The sequence below is a fragment of the Onychostruthus taczanowskii genome, unplaced genomic scaffold (assembly GCF_017590055.1).
Source record: "Onychostruthus taczanowskii isolate IOZ18803 unplaced genomic scaffold, ASM1759005v1 scaffold56, whole genome shotgun sequence".
NCBI lineage: Eukaryota > Metazoa > Chordata > Aves > Passeriformes > Passeridae > Onychostruthus > Onychostruthus taczanowskii.
In genome coordinates, this window is record NW_024503235.1 from 5,282,722 (window position 1) to 5,304,155 (window position 21,434).

At 58.3% G+C, this 21,434-nt stretch overlaps 1 protein-coding gene across 2 annotated transcripts; it reads right to left on the reverse strand.

Moving 5' to 3' along the window:
- Positions 1 to 3,003: 3,003 nt before the first annotated feature.
- Positions 3,004 to 17,543, reverse strand: SERINC2 (serine incorporator 2). Of its 2 annotated transcripts, XM_041417682.1 has the most exons (11): positions 17,422 to 17,543; positions 10,687 to 10,794; positions 8,047 to 8,208; positions 7,127 to 7,314; positions 6,944 to 7,023; positions 6,695 to 6,832; positions 6,409 to 6,578; positions 5,836 to 5,926; positions 5,588 to 5,723; positions 4,303 to 4,518; positions 3,004 to 3,763 (listed from the first exon to the last, which is right to left on the reverse strand). In XM_041417682.1, the coding sequence occupies exons 3-11, from the start codon at positions 8,080 to 8,082 to the stop codon at positions 3,625 to 3,627; spliced, it is 1,194 nt and encodes a 397-aa protein (XP_041273616.1). In that variant the 5' UTR covers positions 8,083 to 8,208; positions 10,687 to 10,794; positions 17,422 to 17,543; the 3' UTR covers positions 3,004 to 3,624. The 2 variants fall into 2 exon arrangements, with proteins under 2 accessions (XP_041273616.1, XP_041273615.1); XM_041417681.1 differs by lacking the exon at positions 10,687 to 10,794 and having other exon boundaries at positions 17,422 to 17,538.
- Positions 17,544 to 21,434: the final 3,891 nt, after the last annotated feature.

Genomic DNA, 21,434 nt, shown 5'->3' on the forward strand with positions numbered 1-21,434 from the left:
TTCGAGGAACATTTTGGGAAGGAGAAAAGCTCCGGGAAATAAATCCGCGCCCCAGGGGAGCAGCGCCGGGCGTCGCTGCCTGCGGCCCCAGCGCTCTCTCTGGGGGTTGGGCAAGGGCTCTGCTCCACAATTAATTAATTATCCATGCCCTGTGCTCCGTCTGGGAGGCATTAACGGCTCCAGATGCGGATGGCGGAGCTCTGCGTGGCTCTGTAAACATGCTGCAAGTCCAATTTGGGTTTCCTCGGGTGCCTCATTTAAATGAATTATGTAAACGCTTTCTCCTCCTCTTTTGAGCAGGAGCCAGTCCGGCTGCTGCCCGATGTGTTAATCCCAGGAATAAAATAAAAAACAAGGGAGGCCATGCATTAAAGGGAATAAAAAGATGCTGGGGAGCCCCTGGAAGCACCGGGATCGCCGGAGCCAGGGTGGCACCTCGGTCCCCACCACCCCGACCTGGGTGTCACTGAGGGGTCCTCCCTTCTCATGGTCCTAAACACTCGGTGACCCCAGCAGGGTCCTGTGCCCAGCCCTGGGGTTAAATCCAGTTTAATTTGGGAACGCAGTGGTCACAGCCAGCTCCTGTGACTGCTGAATGGCTTTTCCTGGGCTCCCCAATGTCACCCTGACCCGCCCCATCCATCCCTCTGGGGTGGCCCCCAGAGAGAATAATTAGAGCAATTAAAGTCACCTGGGGAGATAATGGGGGGGGGGGGTGTCCCGGGTCTGATCCCACCTCCAGGCTGGAGCTGTGACTCGGGGCAGGGACAGGGAAAGGCAGGCAGGGAACCCAGCCCAGGGCGGTGTTTTCTGCTGAGCTGGAGGTGGCAGATGTTCGCTGATGAATTATTCACCCGGAAAATTATCATGGAAATAGAAGGGGTTGGGTTGGAAGGGATCTTAAAGCTCAACCAGTTTTACTCCTTGCCATGGCAGGGACACCTCCCAGGTGCTCCCAGCCCCAATGTCCAGCCTGGCCTTGGGCACTGCCAGGGATCCAGGGGCAGCCACAGCTGCTCTGGCAATTCCAGCCCAGCCCCTCCCCAGCCTGCCAGGGAACAATTCCCAGTTGCCAAGATCCCATCCAGCCCTGCCCTCTGGCAGTGGGAGCCATTCCCTGTGTCCTGTCCCTCCATCCTTGTCCCCAGTCCCTCTGCAGCTCTCCTGGAGCCCCTTCAGGCCCTGCAAGGGCTCTGAGCTCTCCCTGGAGCCTTCTCCTCTCCAGGGCAGCACCCCCAGCTCTCCCAGAAATGCAGCTGCTGCTGCCTGTGGGGATTTTCCCATTTGGAGGTGACAGTCACCAGATAAAGGAAGTTTTTAGTCCCTCATGGCTCTGTGCCCGTTGCCCTCTCCCAGATCTCTTGTGGCTCTTCCCTTTTCCATCAGCCCCGTGATGCCCAGCCCGGCTGGGGAACCCCAGGGGCAGCTCTGGGCACCATGGGCGGGGGGTGCCACCTCCAGGGGACTTGGGACACTCCTGCAGCCTCTGCCGTGACAGGCTGAGCTCAGCGGTGGTGCCCAGCTGGCAGGGAGCTGCTTCCCTCCCTCCTCCCCCCTGCAGGACACGGTGTTTGGACTCAGGTATGGATTGTACTTGCTGAGAAGCAAATGCAGAACAGCCACAACTCTGTGGAGAGTTCAGAACATTCCCAGAGAGGGAAATGAGGCTCAGACTGCCTGTGAGTACCACTCACATCATGCTTAGTTCTGGGGGATTTTGTGCCATCAATCCATCTTTTTTGGTTTTTTTCTTTTCTCTTTCTTTTTTTTTTTTTTTTTTTCCTTTTTTTAGCTTATTCCCAAAATACAGTCAGGAAGGCAAAAGCAGCCAGGCTTCCCCGTGGCTGGAGCTCCTCGGGGTGCCTTGCACAGCTCGGGATGAATGTGGGCAGATAAATCCAGAGGGATGGGCCAGATGGCACCGCGAATAACCTGCCCCTGGGGTGCTGCTCTGCTGGAATCCCAAACCCAGGGAAGCCACAGGCAGCACAGCCAGGGTCAACAGCCAGAGTCACCCCCCGTGCCCTGCCTCGCTTTCCTGGCTCATTTCAGGGTGCACAGAGCTTGGCATTGGGGTGGAGCTGCCAGGGGGTTCTGAAGGAAACGGGGAGCAAAGAACATTCTCCTGGAAAGAAATGGTGGAGGGAGACATGATGGGGAAATAAATCTGGCAATCCCGTCCCTGCCAGAACCTTCCCTGCGGAATGCAGGGTGAAGGGATACAGGACGTAGGGTGAAGGGTGAAGGGACACAGGGGTGCAGGGACACAATGGTGTAGGCTGCAGGGACACAGGGGTACAGGGTGTAGGGTGCAGAGGGTGGGGTGTGGGATAAGGGTTACAGGGAGCTGGATGAGATCACCGGGTGGAGCAGGATGGGGTCCCTGGGTGCCGGATGGGGTCCCTGGGTGCAGAATGGGGTCCCTGGGTGCAGGATGGGGTCCCTGGGTGCCGGATCGGGTCCCTGGTGCCGGCTCTGTGTCGCTGTCGCTCCGCGGGCTCGCAGCGCCATCGCGCGGCTGGAGCCGGCCCGCACGGGAACGGAACGGAACGGGAACGGGACTGGGAATAACGGGCGCACCAGGAGGGGCTGCACAGCCGGGGACCCAGGGCTGGGCACGGTGGGCAGCGGGCACTGCCGAGGGCAGCTCTCACCCGTACCAGCGCCGGCACCTCCCGCCAGGGAGAGCTCCCAGCCGGGGCCACCCCCTGCTCTGTGCCCCAGCACCGTGCGTGCCCCACACGGAGCTCACCCCATCCCCGAGTGCCCCTGGGCATGGTCTGCACCCCGCCTTGCGCACCCCCTTTGCTCACCACCACCTCTCGGGGTGTCACGGGCTGGCAGTGGCGTCCAGGGCTCCGAGTTTCCGTGCCCCAAAGCAATGCCAGCCCTGCCTGCAGCCCCGGGCAGCCAGCTGTGCCCCTGGCATGGGGTCAGTTTAAAATATCCCACTCCCTCCTCTGTTGGGCACCCACCCACCAGGAAAGACTCCAAACAGCCAAATCCAAATAAGCGGTGTTTATTCCAAACGAGACTTTATTAACGAGGCAAAGAGCTGGGGCCAGGCCAGTGCAGCCTGTGGGACACCTGACCTGTGCCCCAGAGAGGACAGGGAGCTGTGCTCCTGCTGGGACAGCCCCGAGGAGCTGGGGCCACCACCGAGGCTGGCATGCAGCAGGACCTCTGCCCCGAGCCAGAGGATTTGCTTCCCTCCAGGCTGTTTGGGGACACAACACCTGGGTCCTGGTACCCAGCCAAACCCCAGAGATCCCAAAAGGCACCAACGGGGACTCATCCCCCATGGGGCACCAGCAGCTGCTTAGAACCAAACCCTCCCCAGGCAAGGCAGCGGTGTCTGCTGGGCAGAAGGGTCTGGAGGCACTGCCAAAGGCACTACACAAACACGGAGATGATGAGAGCTTTAAAACCACTCTCAGGTCCCTCTCAGCCCTTAATTTTCTCTGCTTGGCACTTCATCCCTTTCAAATTAAAACAAAGGAGCTGCAAGAAGGCACAACCCAGCACAGCAGCTCCTGCGTGCAGAACTGAGGCTGAGGCAGAGCTGGGGCTGTCCCCAGCCTCGAGGGACAAAGCCACGATGGCAGCAGCACGTCCAGGGCCACCTCAGCTGAAGTCCCGGTCCGGCAGCAGCAGCGGAGCCACCAAGGTCCAGAGGTAGAGCAGGAGTCCAGCCCAGCTGGAGCAGATCTTCACCCACACGGCCGTCCAGGGGCTGCTCAGCACCTGCAAGCTCTCGTCCGGCCTGAAACAGCCAACAGGGTGGTGGCACCCATCACTGTGACACCCTGCCCGTGCCCCGGGAGGGAGGGGTGCCCCCAGGGAACATGAGGGTGCCCGGTGGCTGCTGCCACCCCGGGTATGACCCCAGCACTGCTGCCACCCCTGGGTATGACCCCAACACTGCTGCAGCCACCCCTGGGTGTGACCCCAACACTGCTGCAGCCACCTCGGGTGTGACCCCACTGCTGCTGCCACCCCTGGGTGTGACCCCACTGCTGTCCACCCCTGGGTGTGACCCCAACACTGCTGCAGCCACCTCGGGTGTCACCCCACTGCTGCGGCCTCAGCCTTGGTCCCTGCTCCCCCTCCTCCCAAGGGATCTGGGCTGCAGCAGAGGATGCTGACAAGCCCAGGCACAGCCCTAAAAATAATTAACGCCGATAAGGGAGCACATCCAGCAGCCTCACACCTCAGCGGTGCCCAGCACACGGGCACCAGCACCCCGGGAGGAGGGAACCTGCAGGAACGGGGACAGCCCTGGGTGTCCGTGGCAGCTCTCACCTGTACCAGTTGGTGAGGGTCATCATGATGTAGAGAGCGGCGAGGAGGAGGCAGAGGTGGAAGAAGGTGTAGCTGTAGGAGACGCCGTCCTGCTCGTTGTCGTAGGCGCGGCGCAGCCCGCCCTCCTCCGCCCCGCCCGGCCCGGCCCCGGCCCCGGCCCCGCTCTCCTCCGTCAGCATCAGCTTGTTCACCTGCGGGTGGTCCGAGGAGCGCAGGCTGCGGGCAGAGGGGCAGCGGGATCAGCACCACTTGTGCACTGCCCCCAGGACAGGGCTGTTGTGCTTGGGGCAGTTTGGGGGGATGTAGGCTATGGGGAAACCCTAAAAACGGTGACTGTGGTCCTTAACCAGCTCTGCAGCTCTCCTGCAGCCCCTTCAGGTATGGGTCAGGGCAGTTTGGGGTATGCAGGTTGTGGGAAAACCCCAAAATCTCTGTCACCCTGGTCCAAAGCCCCTCTCCAGTTCTCTCAGAACCCCTTCAGGCACTGAAGGCTGACTGGAACATCGTCCAGATCAACAAAGAGAATGAAGAGCAGGGTTTTGCCCCTGGGTAGAACAACCCCAGGCTCCAATGCGGAATGGGAACCACTCAGTTGGAAAAAAGCTCTGGGAAAGGCCCTGGGGGTGCTGCTGGGCACCAGGGGGGAACACGAGGCAGCAAATGTGAATGGCTGCAGAAGGTGAGAGGTGTCCTGGGTTGGTCAGGCAAAGCTCTGCCTGCAGGTCGAGGGAGGGCATCCAGTGATCCGTTCTGATAAGGCCACCCCATGGCAGGGGTTCTGTCCTTGGGGCCATCCCCAGGACAGGCAGAGCAATTTGGGGCTGTGGGGAAACCCTGAAACTGTGACTGTGGTCAGGCCTGTGTCCCTGGGGACAGGGATGGCTGGACAAAGAGCCTGTGGTGACAAAACCCCTGGACCAAGGTGTGACCTCCCCTCCAGCGGCCCCTCCCATGGCTCTGTGCTCGGGGCTGGGACTCAGGGCTGGGGCTCTGGCTCGGGGCTGTTTGTGGGGCAGGGGGATGTGAGGGGCAGCAAGGACAATTGCCATCAACCTGCAGCCCCTGCCAGCCTGCCCAGGGAGGCCGAGGGAGAACCAAAGTGCAGCCCCTGCCAGGAAAGTTCCTCCTGTGGGGGCTGCAGAGGCACTGCCCGAGCCCAGGGGACAAAGGCCTGGGTGCCTCTGGCCCTGCCAGCCCTGCCCAGCCCTGGCCATCTGTCCTGCAGGCTGTGCCCCCTGTGCGTGCTGCTGGCCGCATGCCCAGGGCACAGGAGCCGAGTGCTCACCTGATGAAGAGGGTGCAGAGGATGAAGATCACCAGCCCCACGATGCTCGGGGCGTCCCACCAGGTTGTCAGTGGCTCGGTGGCCGTGGCTGAGCCAGTGCTGTTCCTCACCAGCAGCGTGGGGTTACAGCGCTGGCCTGGGGGGACACATGGGTGAGCCCCCAGGGACACAGAGGGACAGGCACCCACTGCAGTGAGTGCTCCTGCCCCAGCCATCCCTCCCCAAAGCCCAGGCGGTGTCTGGCTTACTCGGCACGTTGGCCAGGGCGGCCCAGGTGACGTAGATGGTGTAGAGGGTGATGAGAGATGCCTGCAGCAGCCCCGAGTGTGGCTGAGCCTCCTGCAAACACAACAGTGGGTGCTGGGGGTGCTCCTGTACCCCGGGGTGACACAGCTCAGGGTACTCCTGTATCCTGGGGTGACACAGCCCCGGGTGCTCCTGTACCCCAGGGTGACACAGCCCTGGGTGCTCCTGTACCCCGGGGTGACACAGTCCCAGCTGCTCCTGTACTCCAGGGTGACACAGCCCTGGGTGCTCCTGTACCCCAGGGTGACACAGCTCAGGGTACTCCTGTACCCCGGGGTGACACAGTCCCAGCTGCTCCTGTACCCCAGGGTGACACAGCCCTGGGTGCTCCTGTACCCTGGGGTGACACAGCCCTGGGTGCTCCTGTACCCCAGGGTGACACAGCTCAGGGTACTCCTGTACCCCGGGGTGACACAGTCCCAGCTGCTCCTGTACCCCAGGGTGACACAGCCATGGCTGCTCCTGTACCCCGGGGTGACACAGCCCCAGCTGTGGGTTGGTCTCCACTGCCTCACCTGGATCTTGGGCAGGATGGACACAACCGAGACGATGAGGCAGAGGATGAGATTGATGCTGATGAAGGCCTTGCCCTCCGTGCAGCCCTCGGGCTTGGTGTAGTAGACGTAGAGCAGCACAATGGCTGCGATGGAGGCGGCATAGAAGATGAAGGTGACGGTGCAGAGGGCTGGGGGAGGACACCAAAGAGGCTGGAGCAGAGCCCCCAGTCCTGGCCAAGCTCAGCCTGACCCGGCCCTGGGATGAGCTGAGCCCCAAAAGCACGGGAGGTGCCAGCACACCCACCTGCGTACCAGCCCTTGGCGCTGCCCTGGTCTGCGTTGCGCAGCCACCGCTGGCTCCAGGAGTGCGCGAAGTCGATGAGCAGCACGAGCTGGATGAGGATGAACAGGAAGGAGCCGACCACACCGAAGTAAAACCAGACTTGAGGGGACGAGAAAAACCAGCTGAGAACAGGACAAGTGAGACTCAGGGGCACAGCCCTGGCTTTGATCCCGTGCAGAGGTGCCCAGGAGGGCATGGGCAGCTCCTCACCTGAGGTGAAGGTGCCGTCGGGGATGTAGAAGGCCCCCACCGTGATCCCCACCAGCACCAGGAACTTGAGGAACCAGAAGCTGTGGGAGGAGAGAGGAGGCACGGTGTGCACCTGGCAGGGACAGGGATGGGGGTCCTGCCCGTCCCCACCCCAGCACGCAGGGACCGTGGGCCCACACGCACCCGTTCTGCAGGGCAGCCCGCGGGTCCTTGCTGCTGCGCACGCACACCATGAGCACGGCGAAGAGGAAGAAGAAGGCGGCCATGGCGAAGCCCATGCGATACACGGCCTTGTGGCCCAGGAAGCTGCTGCAGTCCACGTTGGTCTGGACCCCCAGCACCGACCCACTGCCTTCACAGAAACCGGGGAGCTGAAATAGTGACGGGAGCGTGAGCATCACCTCAGCACATCCTACAGGGATTGATGGTTGTAGGAAGGTCTGGATCAGAGATCTACTGGTTGGATCAAAGATCAGCTTCTCCATTGTGAAGCAGCCTCATCTGTGTCTGACCTGGACCTCTGGAAGTGTCCTAGGCCAGGTTGGATGGGGCTTGGAGCAGCCTGGGACAGTGGAAGGTGTCCCTGCCCATGGCAGGGGGTGGAAAGAGATGGGCTTTGAGATTCCTTTCAACCCAAACCATTCTGTGATTCCACACCCATCATGAGCCCTGGTGCCACCAAGGATGGGCCAGACCATGATTGCTCCAATGCCACTTGTCTGAGGTGACACAGACAGAGCCACCCAGCTGGTCAGTGGAAATCTGGCATGAAACCAGGTTTTCCCCAAAGCCCAGCTCAGCTGGCAGAGCTCTGCTCCTTCCACCTCTCTGACTTGCAAGTCACAGTTGAACCCCAAAAAACAGGATGTAGGAAACTTTCCAGGGAGACATCTGGGAAAACTAAATATTCCATTAAATGATCCCACTGCGTTTTCCCCTCGGTGGAAAACCAGGGCTAATATTGCTGGCACCCAGTGAGATGCTCAGAAAAAAAGAGGAACAAAAGCACATCATGACCCAAAAATTCACTTTTTTCGCTTCAGCCCCAAGTCCCCACCACAAGCTGGGTTGTTTCTTCCCAGTGACCTCCAGGAGTTCTTTACCTTGTGCAACTCCTTCTCCACGCCCGGGATTATCATGATGATGGACACGAGGGTGCCGAGGAAGAGGAAGAAGGTGAAGAGGAGGCGGGAGATGGTGGAGTTCTTGGCCGAGGGGCAGCAGCCGCAGAGCAGGCATGGGGCAGAGCCACAGAGACACGACACCTGCAGGGAGACCAGCCCGTGATGAGGGGGAGAAACTGGCCCCAAAATACGTGTCCAGCTCAATCCTTAAGGAGATCAGCCTGGGAATCCACACTGCTGCCTAGAGCGACTTGCACCACAATCCACAGCCCACAGGACCTCATGGAAATGGCACCAAATTCCCCAAAAATGTTGCTGAAAACCGAAAGAGCTGCAGGAACAGCCAGTGGAAAATGACACCCAGAGTCTGCAGACACCCTCATGTTTTTTGCTCCATGCAAGGATCTGGTCAAAACAAGCCCTGCCCTGCAGGAGCCTGATTTTTGTACAAAAATGAGGTTTACAAAACAATTTCAGGCTGCCCTTTCAATCCAATCCAGGATGGGAAGATATTGATATCAGCACCATGGGGGAAGCAACTCATCCTGCCGTCCTTCCCCTCTGCAAAGGCCACTTGACAGGTGGGGAAACTGAGGCACAGCATCTCCTAGGGTCCCCAGTGGGTTCTGGCATCCCAAATCCAGCATAGGCAGTGCTGCCAGGTGCACCCCATTGCAGAGACTCCCACTGTTGTGCCAGAGCAGGGAAATCCTGGCTGAGGAAACCCAAATTCACTGATAGCAAAGCATTGGTGGGAGTTTCCCGCTCAGGGACAGTGCAGAATAAACCTTGTTCCCTTGGAACAGCTCCTCCCCTCCTGGACTTCAGCACAGCAGGCAGGGGGAGGGCTCTGCTCTCTCCTGCTCTTGAGGGATGTGCATGAGTTGTGTGTTTATTATGGCCACGTGTTTCCAAATCAGGGCCTGAGCTCAGTGTTAATTAAAGATGGCTCGGTATTGACTCAAATGCATTTCTCACTGTTGGAATCAGCGTCAAAAATGGACATGGCAGAAAACAAAAGCAGGTGTGGAGCTGTTGTGTGTGGCTCCCTCAGCACGAGCGACCACTTTGATGCCCCCAAATCACCAAAGATAGCTTTGAATATTTTTTAAGCATGAGTACACCATTACTTGAGGAAAATCCCCTCCTTCCTGACTTATTTCTCTTATCCCATGTCAGCCCACATCCCTGCCCCATGAACAGCTGTGTTGAGCTGATGGCACCCACAGGAGCTAGGGTGGGTGAGAGACCCAGGTGATCCCAGGGGAACTCTCATCCTGCCCTTCCAGGAGCTGCTCAGAGGCATCATGTCGTGTTTTCAACTTGGCAGCATGGGAAAATGGCTTTCAATTAAAGACTGCTTCATTTCAGCCTCATTAAATGCACCACGTGCATCAGAGTGCATTAAAATGCACCAGCATTACTGTATTTCCCTTCAAATTAAAAAAAAAAAAATGCAGAGCAACAAAAATCCCTTTAAATGCAGAATTACTGCATCATCTGATGCAGCAAAGCCCCTCAGTGCTCCATCCACACCTCCAGCTCCTCCTCTTTCAGTGCCAACTGAAACAAAACGCCCCAGTCCCAAAATCAGTAGATCTGGACAGGAAAATCATGAGGTTTGGTGTTGCTTAGGAAGGTTTGGATTTGGGGGTTCAGACCATCCCATTCCACCCATGCCCTGGCAGGGACACCTCCCCCTGTCCGAGGTGCTCCAGCCTGGCCTTGGGCACTGCCAGGGATCCAGGGGCAGCCACAGCTGCTCTGGCAATTCCAGCCCAGCCCCTCCCCAGCCTGCCAGGGAACAATTCCCAGTTCCCAAGATCCCATCCAGCCCTGCCCTCTGGCAGGGGGAGCCATTCCCTGTGTCCTGTCCCTCCATCCTTGTCCCCAGTCCCTCTGCAGCTCTCCTGGAGCCCCTTCAGGCCCTGCGAGGGCTCTGAGCTCTCCCTGGAGCCTTCTCCTCTCCAGGGGAGCACCCCCAGCTCTCCCAGCCTGGCTCCAGAGGGGCTCCAGCCCTGCAGCAGCTCTGTGGCCTCTTCTGGACTCTCTCCAACAGGCACAAGGTTTTTGGGAGCCCACAGCATCCCTGGAGGTTTGTTTTGCAAGATGACTCTCACACAGCCAAACTCCCTGGCTGTATCTCAGGTTTCACAGGCTCTTGCAGCTGCTGAGGTAACGGGATACAGCATCTCCATCCCACTGCTCTGCTCCATCACACAGGAATCCTGTGGATTCCTTTCAAGATATCCTTTTAGGATCACTCCCTGAAAGCTCCTTCGCAGTGAAGCCGAGGAACCCTTTGTGCCACACACTGACCCCTCCAGCTGCCTGGGCACTCCTAATTTCAGTCTTTCTCTTTAAAAAACAATGGTTAACAGCAAGGAAGACACTCCCAGCAGTGCTGGGCACTCTGATTCTCCTTCCAAAGATTTTTAAAGTTGCCCCAAAATGTGAACACGGTGAAGGGACAGAGAGCAGGATGGAAAAAGCCAGTGAGGGAAATGGCTGCAGCAGCAGGGGAGCCGGGGGTTAATGAGGAAGTGTCGGTTTTCAGCTGCTGGTGGATGATTAAACTCTCCGGTTTCACTGTCGACTTCCTCCTTGAGTGCAGCTCACCTCAGCGGGACTCGCACGTCAGGGCTGCTCCCATCCCTGCTGCCCGGGGCCCGGGAGAGCGTGGCCAGAGCAGGACCGGGGAAAGGCCACATGGGCCCCAAATACAGCCTACAGCAACAGCACCCCAAAATCAGCACCCCAAAAACAGCACCCCAAATACCGCCATACAGCAACAGCACCCCAAATACACTCATACAGCAACAGCACCCCAAAACCAGCATCCCAAATACGCCCGTACAGCAACAGCATCCCAAACCCAGCACCCCAAATACCGCCATACAGCAACAGCACCCCAAATACACTCATACAGCAACAGCACCCCAAAACCAGCATCCCAAATACGCCCGTACAGCAACAGCATCCCAAACCCAGCACCCCAAATACCGCCATACAGCAACAGCACCCCAAATACACTCATACAGCAACAGCACCCCAAAACCAGCATCCCAAATACGCCCGTACAGCAACAGCATCCCAAACCCAGCACCCCAAATACCGCCATACAGCAACAGCACCCCAAATACACTCATACAGCAACAGCACCCCAAAACCAGCATCCCAAATACGCCCGTACAGCAACAGCATCCCAAACCCAGCACCCCAAATACCGCCATACAGCAACAGCACCCCAAATACACTCATACAGCAACAGCACCCCAAAACCAGCATCCCAAATACGCCCGTACAGCAACAGCATCCCAAACCCAGCACCCCAAATACCGCCATACAGCAACAGCACCCCAAATACACTCATACAGCAACAGCACCCCAAAACCAGCATCCCAAATACGCCCGTACAGCAACAGCATCCCAAACCCAGCACCCCAAATACCGCCATACAGCAACAGCACCCCAAATACACTCATACAGCAACAGCACCCCAAAACCAGCATCCCAAATACGCCCGTACAGCAACAGCATCCCAAACCCAGCACCCCAAATACCGCCATACAGCAACAGCACCCCAAATACACTCATACAGCAACAGCACCCCAAAACCAGCATCCCAAATACGCCCGTACAGCAACAGCATCCCAAACCCAGCACCCCAAATACCGCCATACAGCAACAGCACCCCAAATACACTCATACAGCAACAGCACCCCAAAACCAGCATCCCAAATACGCCCGTACAGCAACAGCATCCCAAACCCAGCACCCCAAATACCGCCATACAGCAACAGCACCCCAAATACACTCATACAGCAACAGCACCCCAAAACCAGCATCCCAAATACGCCCGTACAGCAACAGCATCCCAAACCCAGCACCCCAAATACCGCCATACAGCAACAGCACCCCAAATACACTCATACAGCAACAGCACCCCAAAACCAGCATCCCAAATACGCCCGTACAGCAACAGCATCCCAAACCCAGCACCCCAAATACCGCCATACAGCAACAGCACCCCAAATACACTCATACAGCAACAGCACCCCAAAACCAGCATCCCAAATACGCCCGTACAGCAACAGCATCCCAAACCCAGCACCCCAAATACCGCCATACAGCAACAGCACCCCAAATACACTCATACAGCAACAGCACCCCAAAACCAGCATCCCAAATACGCCCGTACAGCAACAGCATCCCAAACCCAGCACCCCAAATACCGCCATACAGCAACAGCACCCCAAATACACTCATACAGCAACAGCACCCCAAAACCAGCATCCCAAATACGCCCGTACAGCAACAGCATCCCAAACCCAGCACCCCAAATACCGCCATACAGCAACAGCACCCCAAATACACTCATACAGCAACAGCACCCCAAAACCAGCATCCCAAATACGCCCGTACAGCAACAGCATCCCAAACCCAGCACCCCAAATACCGCCATACAGCAACAGCACCCCAAATACACTCATACAGCAACAGCACCCCAAAACCAGCATCCCAAATACGCCCGTACAGCAACAGCATCCCAAACCCAGCACCCCAAATACCGCCATACAGCAACAGCACCCCAAATACACTCATACAGCAACAGCACCCCAAAACCAGCATCCCAAATACGCCCGTACAGCAACAGCATCCCAAACCCAGCACCCCAAATACCGCCATACAGCAACAGCACCCCAAATACACTCATACAGCAACAGCACCCCAAAACCAGCATCCCAAATACGCCCGTACAGCAACAGCATCCCAAACCCAGCACCCCAAATACCGCCATACAGCAACAGCACCCCAAATACACTCATACAGCAACAGCACCCCAAAACCAGCATCCCAAATACGCCCGTACAGCAACAGCATCCCAAACCCAGCACCCCAAATACCGCCATACAGCAACAGCACCCCAAATACACTCATACAGCAACAGCACCCCAAAACCAGCATCCCAAATACGCCCGTACAGCAACAGCATCCCAAACCCAGCACCCCAAATACCGCCATACAGCAACAGCACCCCAAATACACTCATACAGCAACAGCACCCCAAAACCAGCATCCCAAATACGCCCGTACAGCAACAGCATCCCAAACCCAGCACCCCAAATACCGCCATACAGCAACAGCACCCCAAATACACTCATACAGCAACAGCACCCCAAAACCAGCATCCCAAATACGCCCGTACAGCAACAGCATCCCAAACCCAGCACCCCAAATACCGCCATACAGCAACAGCACCCCAAATACACTCATACAGCAACAGCACCCCAAAACCAGCATCCCAAATACGCCCGTACAGCAACAGCATCCCAAACCCAGCACCCCAAATACCGCCATACAGCAACAGCACCCCAAATACACTCATACAGCAACAGCACCCCAAAACCAGCATCCCAAATACGCCCGTACAGCAACAGCATCCCAAACCCAGCACCCCAAATACCGCCATACAGCAACAGCACCCCAAATACACTCATACAGCAACAGCACCCCAAAACCAGCATCCCAAATACGCCCGTACAGCAACAGCATCCCAAACCCAGCACCCCAAATACCGCCATACAGCAACAGCACCCCAAATACACTCATACAGCAACAGCACCCCAAAACCAGCATCCCAAATACGCCCGTACAGCAACAGCATCCCAAACCCAGCACCCCAAATACCGCCATACAGCAACAGCACCCCAAATACACTCATACAGCAACAGCACCCCAAAACCAGCATCCCAAATACGCCCGTACAGCAACAGCATCCCAAACCCAGCACCCCAAATACCGCCATACAGCAACAGCACCCCAAATACACTCATACAGCAACAGCACTCCAAAAACAGAACCCAAATAACAGCACCCCAAAAACAGCACCCCAAAAACAGCACCCCAACAATTTCACCCCAACAACAGCACCCGTACTCTACCAGCCCAACTACACCAACACCAGCCCAACACAACTGATCAAACTACACCAGTCCAACACCACCAGCCCAAAAATATCATCCAGCAACATCACCCCAAACCCACCACCCCAACAACACCACCCCAACACCAATCCAAAACCACCCACCTAACACCACACCAATGACACCAACCTACACCACCAGCACAATTACATCGTCCCAACAACACAACAGCCCAACTACACCAACACCAGATCAACTACAGCAACCCAGCTACAGCAACCCAACTACAGCTACCCAACTACACCTGGCCAACTACACCTGCCCAACTATACCAACCCAACGACAACCCAACCACAGCCCAACTACACCAACGCCAGCCCAACACGACTGACTGAACTACACCAGTCCAACACCAAGCCAAACCACCAACCCAACTACACCACTCCCATTACATCATCCCAACTCCACCACCACAACACCAACCCAACATCACTCCAAGAACACCAACCCACCCCACCAGCCCAACTACAGCAGCCCAATTACATCATCCCAACTCTACCACCCCAACAGCCCAATTACACCAACACCAGCCCAACATGACTGACCAAACTACAACCAACAACACCAACCCAAAAACAGCCACTCAACATCACCGCAACAATACTGACCCATACCAGCAACCACATTACACCACCTCAATTACATCATCCCAACCACACCATCCCAAAAACAACAGCCCAACTACACCAGCCCATCACCCCAAAAACTCCAAACCAACACCAACCTGCCTACAGCACCCCAATAATATCAATTCAAACATACGCACCCAACATCACCCCAAACCACCAAGACACACCACCAACCCAACTACACCACCCCAACAACAGTCCGACTACACCAACACCAGCCCAACACAACCAACCAAACTCCACCAGCCCAACATCAACCCAAAACCACCCAGCCAACATCATCCCAACTCTATCACCCCACACCATCACCCCAACAACACCAACCCAAGAACACCAGCCCCACTATGTCACCCCAGTACCAACTCAAAAACACCCCCCAACATCACCCCAATACCACCAAGCCAACCCCAATTTATATCACCCCAACTACACCAACCAACGTACAACAGCCCAACAACATCACCCCAAAAACACCCACCCAACATGACCCACAGCACCACCCCAACAACACCAACCCAACTACACCACCCCAATTACACCACCCCAGCTACACCACTACACCTGCCAGCTGCCTTCACCCTGGCAGTCCCAGGTACACCCAGAGTGAGTCAACCCAGAGCGATGCCGAGCAGCCAGCGTTTCTCTGCTGCCAAATTAATGAGCAGGCAGGTTAATCAGCACCCATCCCACCACATCCCCACAGCCTGGGAAGCTGGTGGCCTTCCTGCCTGGCAGGCATTGGATTGGTGCCACGAGGTTGAGTGTCCCCAGGGGGTATCTAAGGTCTGTCAAAGCCTCCAGGGTTTGCTCTGGCTGGGGCAGCCTTCTGCTGGTAAGCCCAAGCCTGTCACGCAGGAAGGGAGCTCAGAATGACCACACTGCTCACGGCAGCCGTGGGCAAAGCCTGGGGAACCACAGGAGGCAGGGACAGAGAAATTCTCCTTTTGTGATTCAAGGTTTCATTCAGGAGCAGCTTGTAGGGGAAAGCGCTGAAGGAAGGGCTTGGCAATCTTGTGGTGCTGTGACTCAAGGGATGCAGGCAGAGCAGAAGGAGTTAGTCAGGATGTTCTTGTTAAAAATAACAATTAAAAAAAAAAAAAAAGACTGGGGGGTTGTTCAGTTTGGTTTGGGTTTTTTTTCAGTGTTGTGGTTTTTCAGCTCAGACTGGTGCTAGAACAGCCCCTTCATCAACCAGGTCCACCAGAAGGAACAACAAAATTGAACAAAAGCTTGTTAAAAGTAATTATTTTTAATAATTACACAGACTAGGGGGAATGTTTCAATCAGTTTGGGGTTTTTTCAGACCTGTACAAAACCAGCCCCTTCATGAACGACTTCCACAGGAAGGAACAGGACAATTAAACCTATACAGTGACTCTACTGTTACCACAGTCTGAGCCACAACCGTTTTTGGGGAAAAAAAAAAATCCAGAATTCATACAGAAACCTCCACAGCCCTGCTCTTGAGTAACTCCCTCCTTTCCCAATACCTGTCCATAAGGAGAAACACAGGAATGTGTTACAGAGGGGGGGCCTTGCAGGCCACCCTCCCTCCCATCCCTCATTTCCAAACATCCTATTCGTTAAACCTCCAGCACGCAGAGGTCAAGCTGCAAAACAGGTCCCATTCCCAGGTTTCCAGGCTGGCAGCTCCCAGGCTGGTTCCACTGCCCTGCCCTGGCTCTGTGCCCAAGGTGAGGCACCGCCAGGGCAGGAAGTGCTGGTGTGGGCAGGTGCCTGCGTCACCCAAACCACACACTCCACGTCACAGGGCACAGCACCCCGAACACACAGCCTGTGCCTGCCCTGGCCCATGGCACCCCAAATCACCCGCCCTGAGCCTGCCCTGGCCCATGGCACCCCAAATCACCCGCCTGCAGCCTGCCCTGGCCCATGGCACCCCAAACGCACAGCCTGCACCTGCCCTCGGCCATGGCACCCCAAATCACACACCCTGCACCCACCCATGGCATCCCACACACGGCCCCCTGCACCCCTATCCTAGTTCCTTCTCTTCCTGCATCCCCAGTCTGGGGTTCAGCAGAGGGAACCAGGCAGGACCCCCAGCCTCTCATTGCATTCTGGGGCCAGAACCCCCCACTCCTCCTGGGCCAGCAGGACATGGCTGCTCTGGCTTCCCACCTCCCCCAGGCGCCCTGGGGTGTGCCACCCACCCCATTCCCCTCCACCAGGGGCCCAGAGCTCTCTGGAGCGAGCTCTCTGTGTCTCCCATGGATACCCCGGCTGCAGTGGGACCCCCTGCTCCGACAATGCCCCACACCCCTCCAGCCACCGAGGGATGCACCCCTGAACCCCCGCATATCCAGGGGTGCAGCCCCTGGGTGTGCCCCACATCCCACTTGTACACAGGGGTGCATCCTCCAGGGGTCGGGTCCCCTGAATCCCCCCGGCTACACAGGGTAGGGAACATTCTCTCGGGGGTCCCCTGCATCCCCCCATTTCCAGGGGTGTGTCCTGCGGGGGGGGTCCCCCGTATCCCCTTCGTAGTGCTGCATCCCCCAGGGGTACCCTGCATCACCCTCCCGGCATCCCTTGGACCCCTCCGCGTCCGGGTGTAGCGGGGCACATCCCCGGGCTGTCCCTCACCCCCCCCCGGCTCTCCCTGGCCCCTCCCCCGGACGCGCGGCGGCCGCGACTCGCCCGCCCTGGGCCGCGCCCGCCGCTGCGGCCCCGCGACAGCGCCGGTGCCCCGCGCCCCGCTCCGGGCGGGCACTCACGCAGCTGAGCAGGGAGCAGACCCCGAGACAGGCCCCCATGGTGCTGCCGCCGCTCCCGGCTCCCGCTCCCGGCTCCCGGTCCCCTCCGCCACCGCCGCCGCCGCCGTGGCTCCCCCCGCCCCCGCCGCCGCCGCCGTGGCTCCGCCCGCACCGGGGAGCTCGGGGCGGCCGCGCCCGCCGCGCCTCCCCCGGGGCGGCCCCTGCGGCGGCGGAGGGACGGCGAAGGGGGTCCTGGCCCCCTCCCGTCCGCAGGGGAGTCCCTCCATGGCTCCTCCATCGTCAACCCAGCCTCCTCTCCATCCTCTCCATAGCCCTCCCTCTCCCTTTCATCGTCCTACATCTCCCCTCCGTCCCCGGTTACTGCGGAGGGGACCCCACCCGCACCATGGGGACATCGCCAGGACTGGGGGGATGGCCAAGAGCCCCGTCTGGGCTGGAAACAGCCCGCGGGAAGGGGTCATGGAATTCCAGAAGAGTTTGGGTTGGAAGGGACCTTAAATCCCACCCAGTGCCACCCCTCCCACTGTCCCAGGTGCTCCCAGCCCCAATGTCCAGCCTGGCCTTGGGCACTGCCAGGGATCCAGGGGCAGCCACAGCTGCTCTGGCAATTCCAGCCCAGCCCCTCCCCAGCCTGCCAGGGAACAATTCCCAGTTCCCAAGATCCAATCCAGCCCTGCCCTCTGGCAGTGGGAGCCATTCCCTGTGTCCTGTCCCTCCGTCCTTGTCCCCAGTCCCTCTGCAGCTCTCCTGGAGCCCCTTCAGGCCCTGAGAGGCTGACTGGAGCCTCAGGAAGTTCAGCAAGGTGAAAAGGCAAAGTTTTGGCCCTGGGGAGAACAATCCCACACTCCACTATGTGGTGGAGGGCATTCAGCTGGAAAAGAGCTCCGGGAAAGGCCCTGGGGGTGCTGCTGGGTGAGGGGGGAGCACGAGGCAGCAGCGAGTCCCTGCTGCAGAAGGTGAGAGGTGTCCTGGGCTGTGTCAGGCCGAGGGAGGGGATCCCATGGCCAGCGCTGGTGAGGCCACCCCAGAGTGTTGTGTCCAGTTCTGGGCTCTCCAGAATCAGAGAGATGTGGGCGAGCTGGAGAGACTCCAGGAAAGGGCCACGAAGGTAATTCAGGGTCAGGAGTACCCCATGGAAAGGGTCTGGAGTGTCCCATGTATGAGGAAAGGCTGGGAGGCTGGGGCTGATCGGCCTGGAGAGGGTTTGGTCAATCTCACTGACATATAGAAACACCCACTGCTCCACCAAGCCACTGGAGGAGTTTGTCAGGTTAGCTGAGCTTGGCTTCCCCTTATCTGTCATCCTTAATGTGCCCGGAAATGCTTCCCGGGGATTAGCTCCTTCACCTTCCTAGGGACTGAGGAGAGGCTGATGTGTGCACAGCTCCCTGGCTCCTCCCTGCCCTTCTGGAAGGTGGAAGTGACATTTGGTTTCCCGCAGCCTTCCAGACTCTTCTCTCCATCCCCAAGATCGGTGAAAGGTTGTTGAGAGCAGCCTCACAGTGCCACCAGTCCCTCCCTCACCCCTCGGGGCGTCCCAGCAGGACTGAAATGGTTTTCAGTTTGCTGAAGCATGCCCTGGTCTGAATCCTCTCCCGTGGGGGATCTGTCTCCCCTGGTGCAGCCTTTTCCCGTGGGATCTCTGAATTCTCTGGAACCTGAAGACCAGGCTGGCAAGGGGCAAAGGCAGCATTCCTTTTCTCAGCCTCAGCCACTCCCCACCTCACAGAGCAATGGACCCGTGTTTTACCTCATCTTGGCCTTTCCTCCTGCAGGAGCCCTTCTGCTGGATTTGACACCACACCTTCCAGCTCCAGCATTCCCCCCACCCCCAGCCCACCCAGCAGCCTGAACCCACTCCCCTGCAGGGCCAGACCCGGGGCAGGGGGCTGAGGGTTGCACAGAACAGGTTTTTCCTGCTCTTCCTGCCCAGCCAGAGCCTGGCATGACCTCCCAGGGCAGTGAGTGCTCTGCCATGCATAATTCAGGGCTGGGATAAACCGGGAGGTGCCAGCTCTCTTCCAGACCCTAAATTTAGGCAGAGGAGAAAGTCCGTGAGTATGTGACAGCAGCAGACTCGGGGGCACAGGGCTGGGGCCACATGTCCCCTGTGTCCTTGAGGAAGAGGAGGGTGTCACACTTCTTGCTCCAAGGTAAAGCTCCGGGGTTTGGCGCCTGATCAGCAGTTGGCACAAATCAACAAACGATTATCTGAGCCTCTGTGGGCTCCCAAAATCCGTTGGCAGGGCACAGCCCTGCAACAGGAGAGGTCAGCACCCGAAAACTGCGCTCTGATCTCAGCTGCTCTCAGGTTTCTCCTTTCCGGAGGCGCTGAGCGAGTGCGAGCTCATCCTGCCCCGGGCACGGGTCTGGCAGCGCCCCGCGGCCCCGGGCCACACCGGGCTGGCTCTGACACAGCCCCGGCACGGCTCACGGGGGTCTGGCAGCTCCGTCTCCTCCTGGCTGGGTGCCAGAGCCCTGTGACATCCGCAGCGGGAATGTCCTTCGGTCCCTGTCCCGTCGGAAGGACACATTGGCCGGGCAGGTGTTTGTCCCCTCGGTCCTGCTGTCCTCGCGGGCACATGAGCTCGCTGGCACTCCAGGAGCAGGAATCCTTCCATGTACCCTGGAGGGACCAGTCCCGCCCCCGTCACTGTCCCTTGGTCCCTTTGATGATGCCACCAGATGGCAGTGCCGGAGTGAGGCCCTGCCGGACACCGGGGACGGTCACCGAGCTCCGCTCCCGGAGCGCCACGGGCACGGCTGCCAGCAGGGAGAGGGTCCCCACCCGCCTGGCAGCGGTGTCCCCCACCAGAGGCCACCCTACTGCCACCACCCCTCGCATCAGCCCCCCGGTGCCCCCATCTCGATGTCCCCATCTCGATGTCCCCTTCCCGGGAGGGGCCGTGGGCAGCGAGGGCCGCCCCGGGCCGGGCGGGACCAGCGCTGTGACAGCCTTGTGACAGCAGTGTCACAAGTGACAGAGCCGTGACGGGCCCCGCACAGACCAATTTCACTTACCCCACACAGGGAGATGAGGATCGGGAAATGTGGGATGGCACCAGAGCTCAGGGACATGGGGCTGCCTGCAGCCATGCCAGCCCGTGTCCCACTGCTGGGAACATCCCTGTATCCTAAGAAAACTCTTTTTTTCTCCCTCTGCTTCTTCTCCTGCATCCCTCAGCATCCCCCAGGCATCTTTCCCCTGGTGTGATTCATCAGGGAACCCAAAACCTCAAATATGGTTCATGAGGGGCTCAGGGCCCCATTCCTGCCCCTGTGGGGGGCTGTAGGGCTGGGGGAGCAGGGCCAGGAGCAGCTTGCCAGGGATGCCTGGGAAAACAAATGCTCTCATGTGAGTGTATCTGGGACAATACCAGCTTAGCTGTGGGGGCAGCCAGCAGGAATCCTGCTGCTCCCGAGCCCTGCTAGTCATGGATAAACCTACATTAGAGCAATTAATAATAATTAATAATTAGGACTGCATTTGGAAATGCAGCTAAACCCAGCAATGCTCTCCAAAGCATTGTCTAGACAGAGAAATGCAGCCGTGGCACAAGGTACAATTTTGGGGTGGTGGGTTTGGGGTTGACAAAGCCCTGGTCTGTGGGGCTGCCCTGCCTTTGGCATCCTCGGGGCTCCGGGGTGGGATTTAGGACACACAGGACCCTTCCCCTCAGCCCGCAGCTGCAGTCAGGCACATCCCAGCCTTGGGGCTTCGAGTCCCCTCACCCACCCTGTGCTGCAAGGAGGGGCAGGAACGGAGCCCCCCAGGTGCCTTTGCTCAGCTCTGCTGCCTCCCTCGGGGTCTGAAGCCCCCAGGTGAGAATGGGGACAGGCACAAAGCCAGGCTGGGACAGGAAGGGTGGGTGCAAAAGGGCTGAGATGGAAGCACTCCCTTCCCCTGGTGCGAGGATGCCTCTGAGGCGGGTGGGGAATTGGTTTTCCTCTAAGCTGCTCTGTGATAAACAGACACACACACAGGAGCAACAGGCAATTTCTGGGCCTTTAAT

Coding starts and splice junctions, on each gene's coding strand:
- SERINC2 (XM_041417681.1), bottom strand. CDS start 17,460: ATGGGGGCCTGTCTCGGGGTCTGCTCCCTGCTCAGCTGC. Junction 7,024..7,126: donor CGGGCTGCCCTGCAGAACGG/GTGCGTGTGGGC, acceptor CTCCTCCCACAG/CTTCTGGTTCCTCAAGTTCC. Junction 4,519..5,587: donor CTCTGCACCCTCTTCATCAG/GTGAGCACTCGG, acceptor CTCTGCCCGCAG/CCTGCGCTCCTCGGACCACC.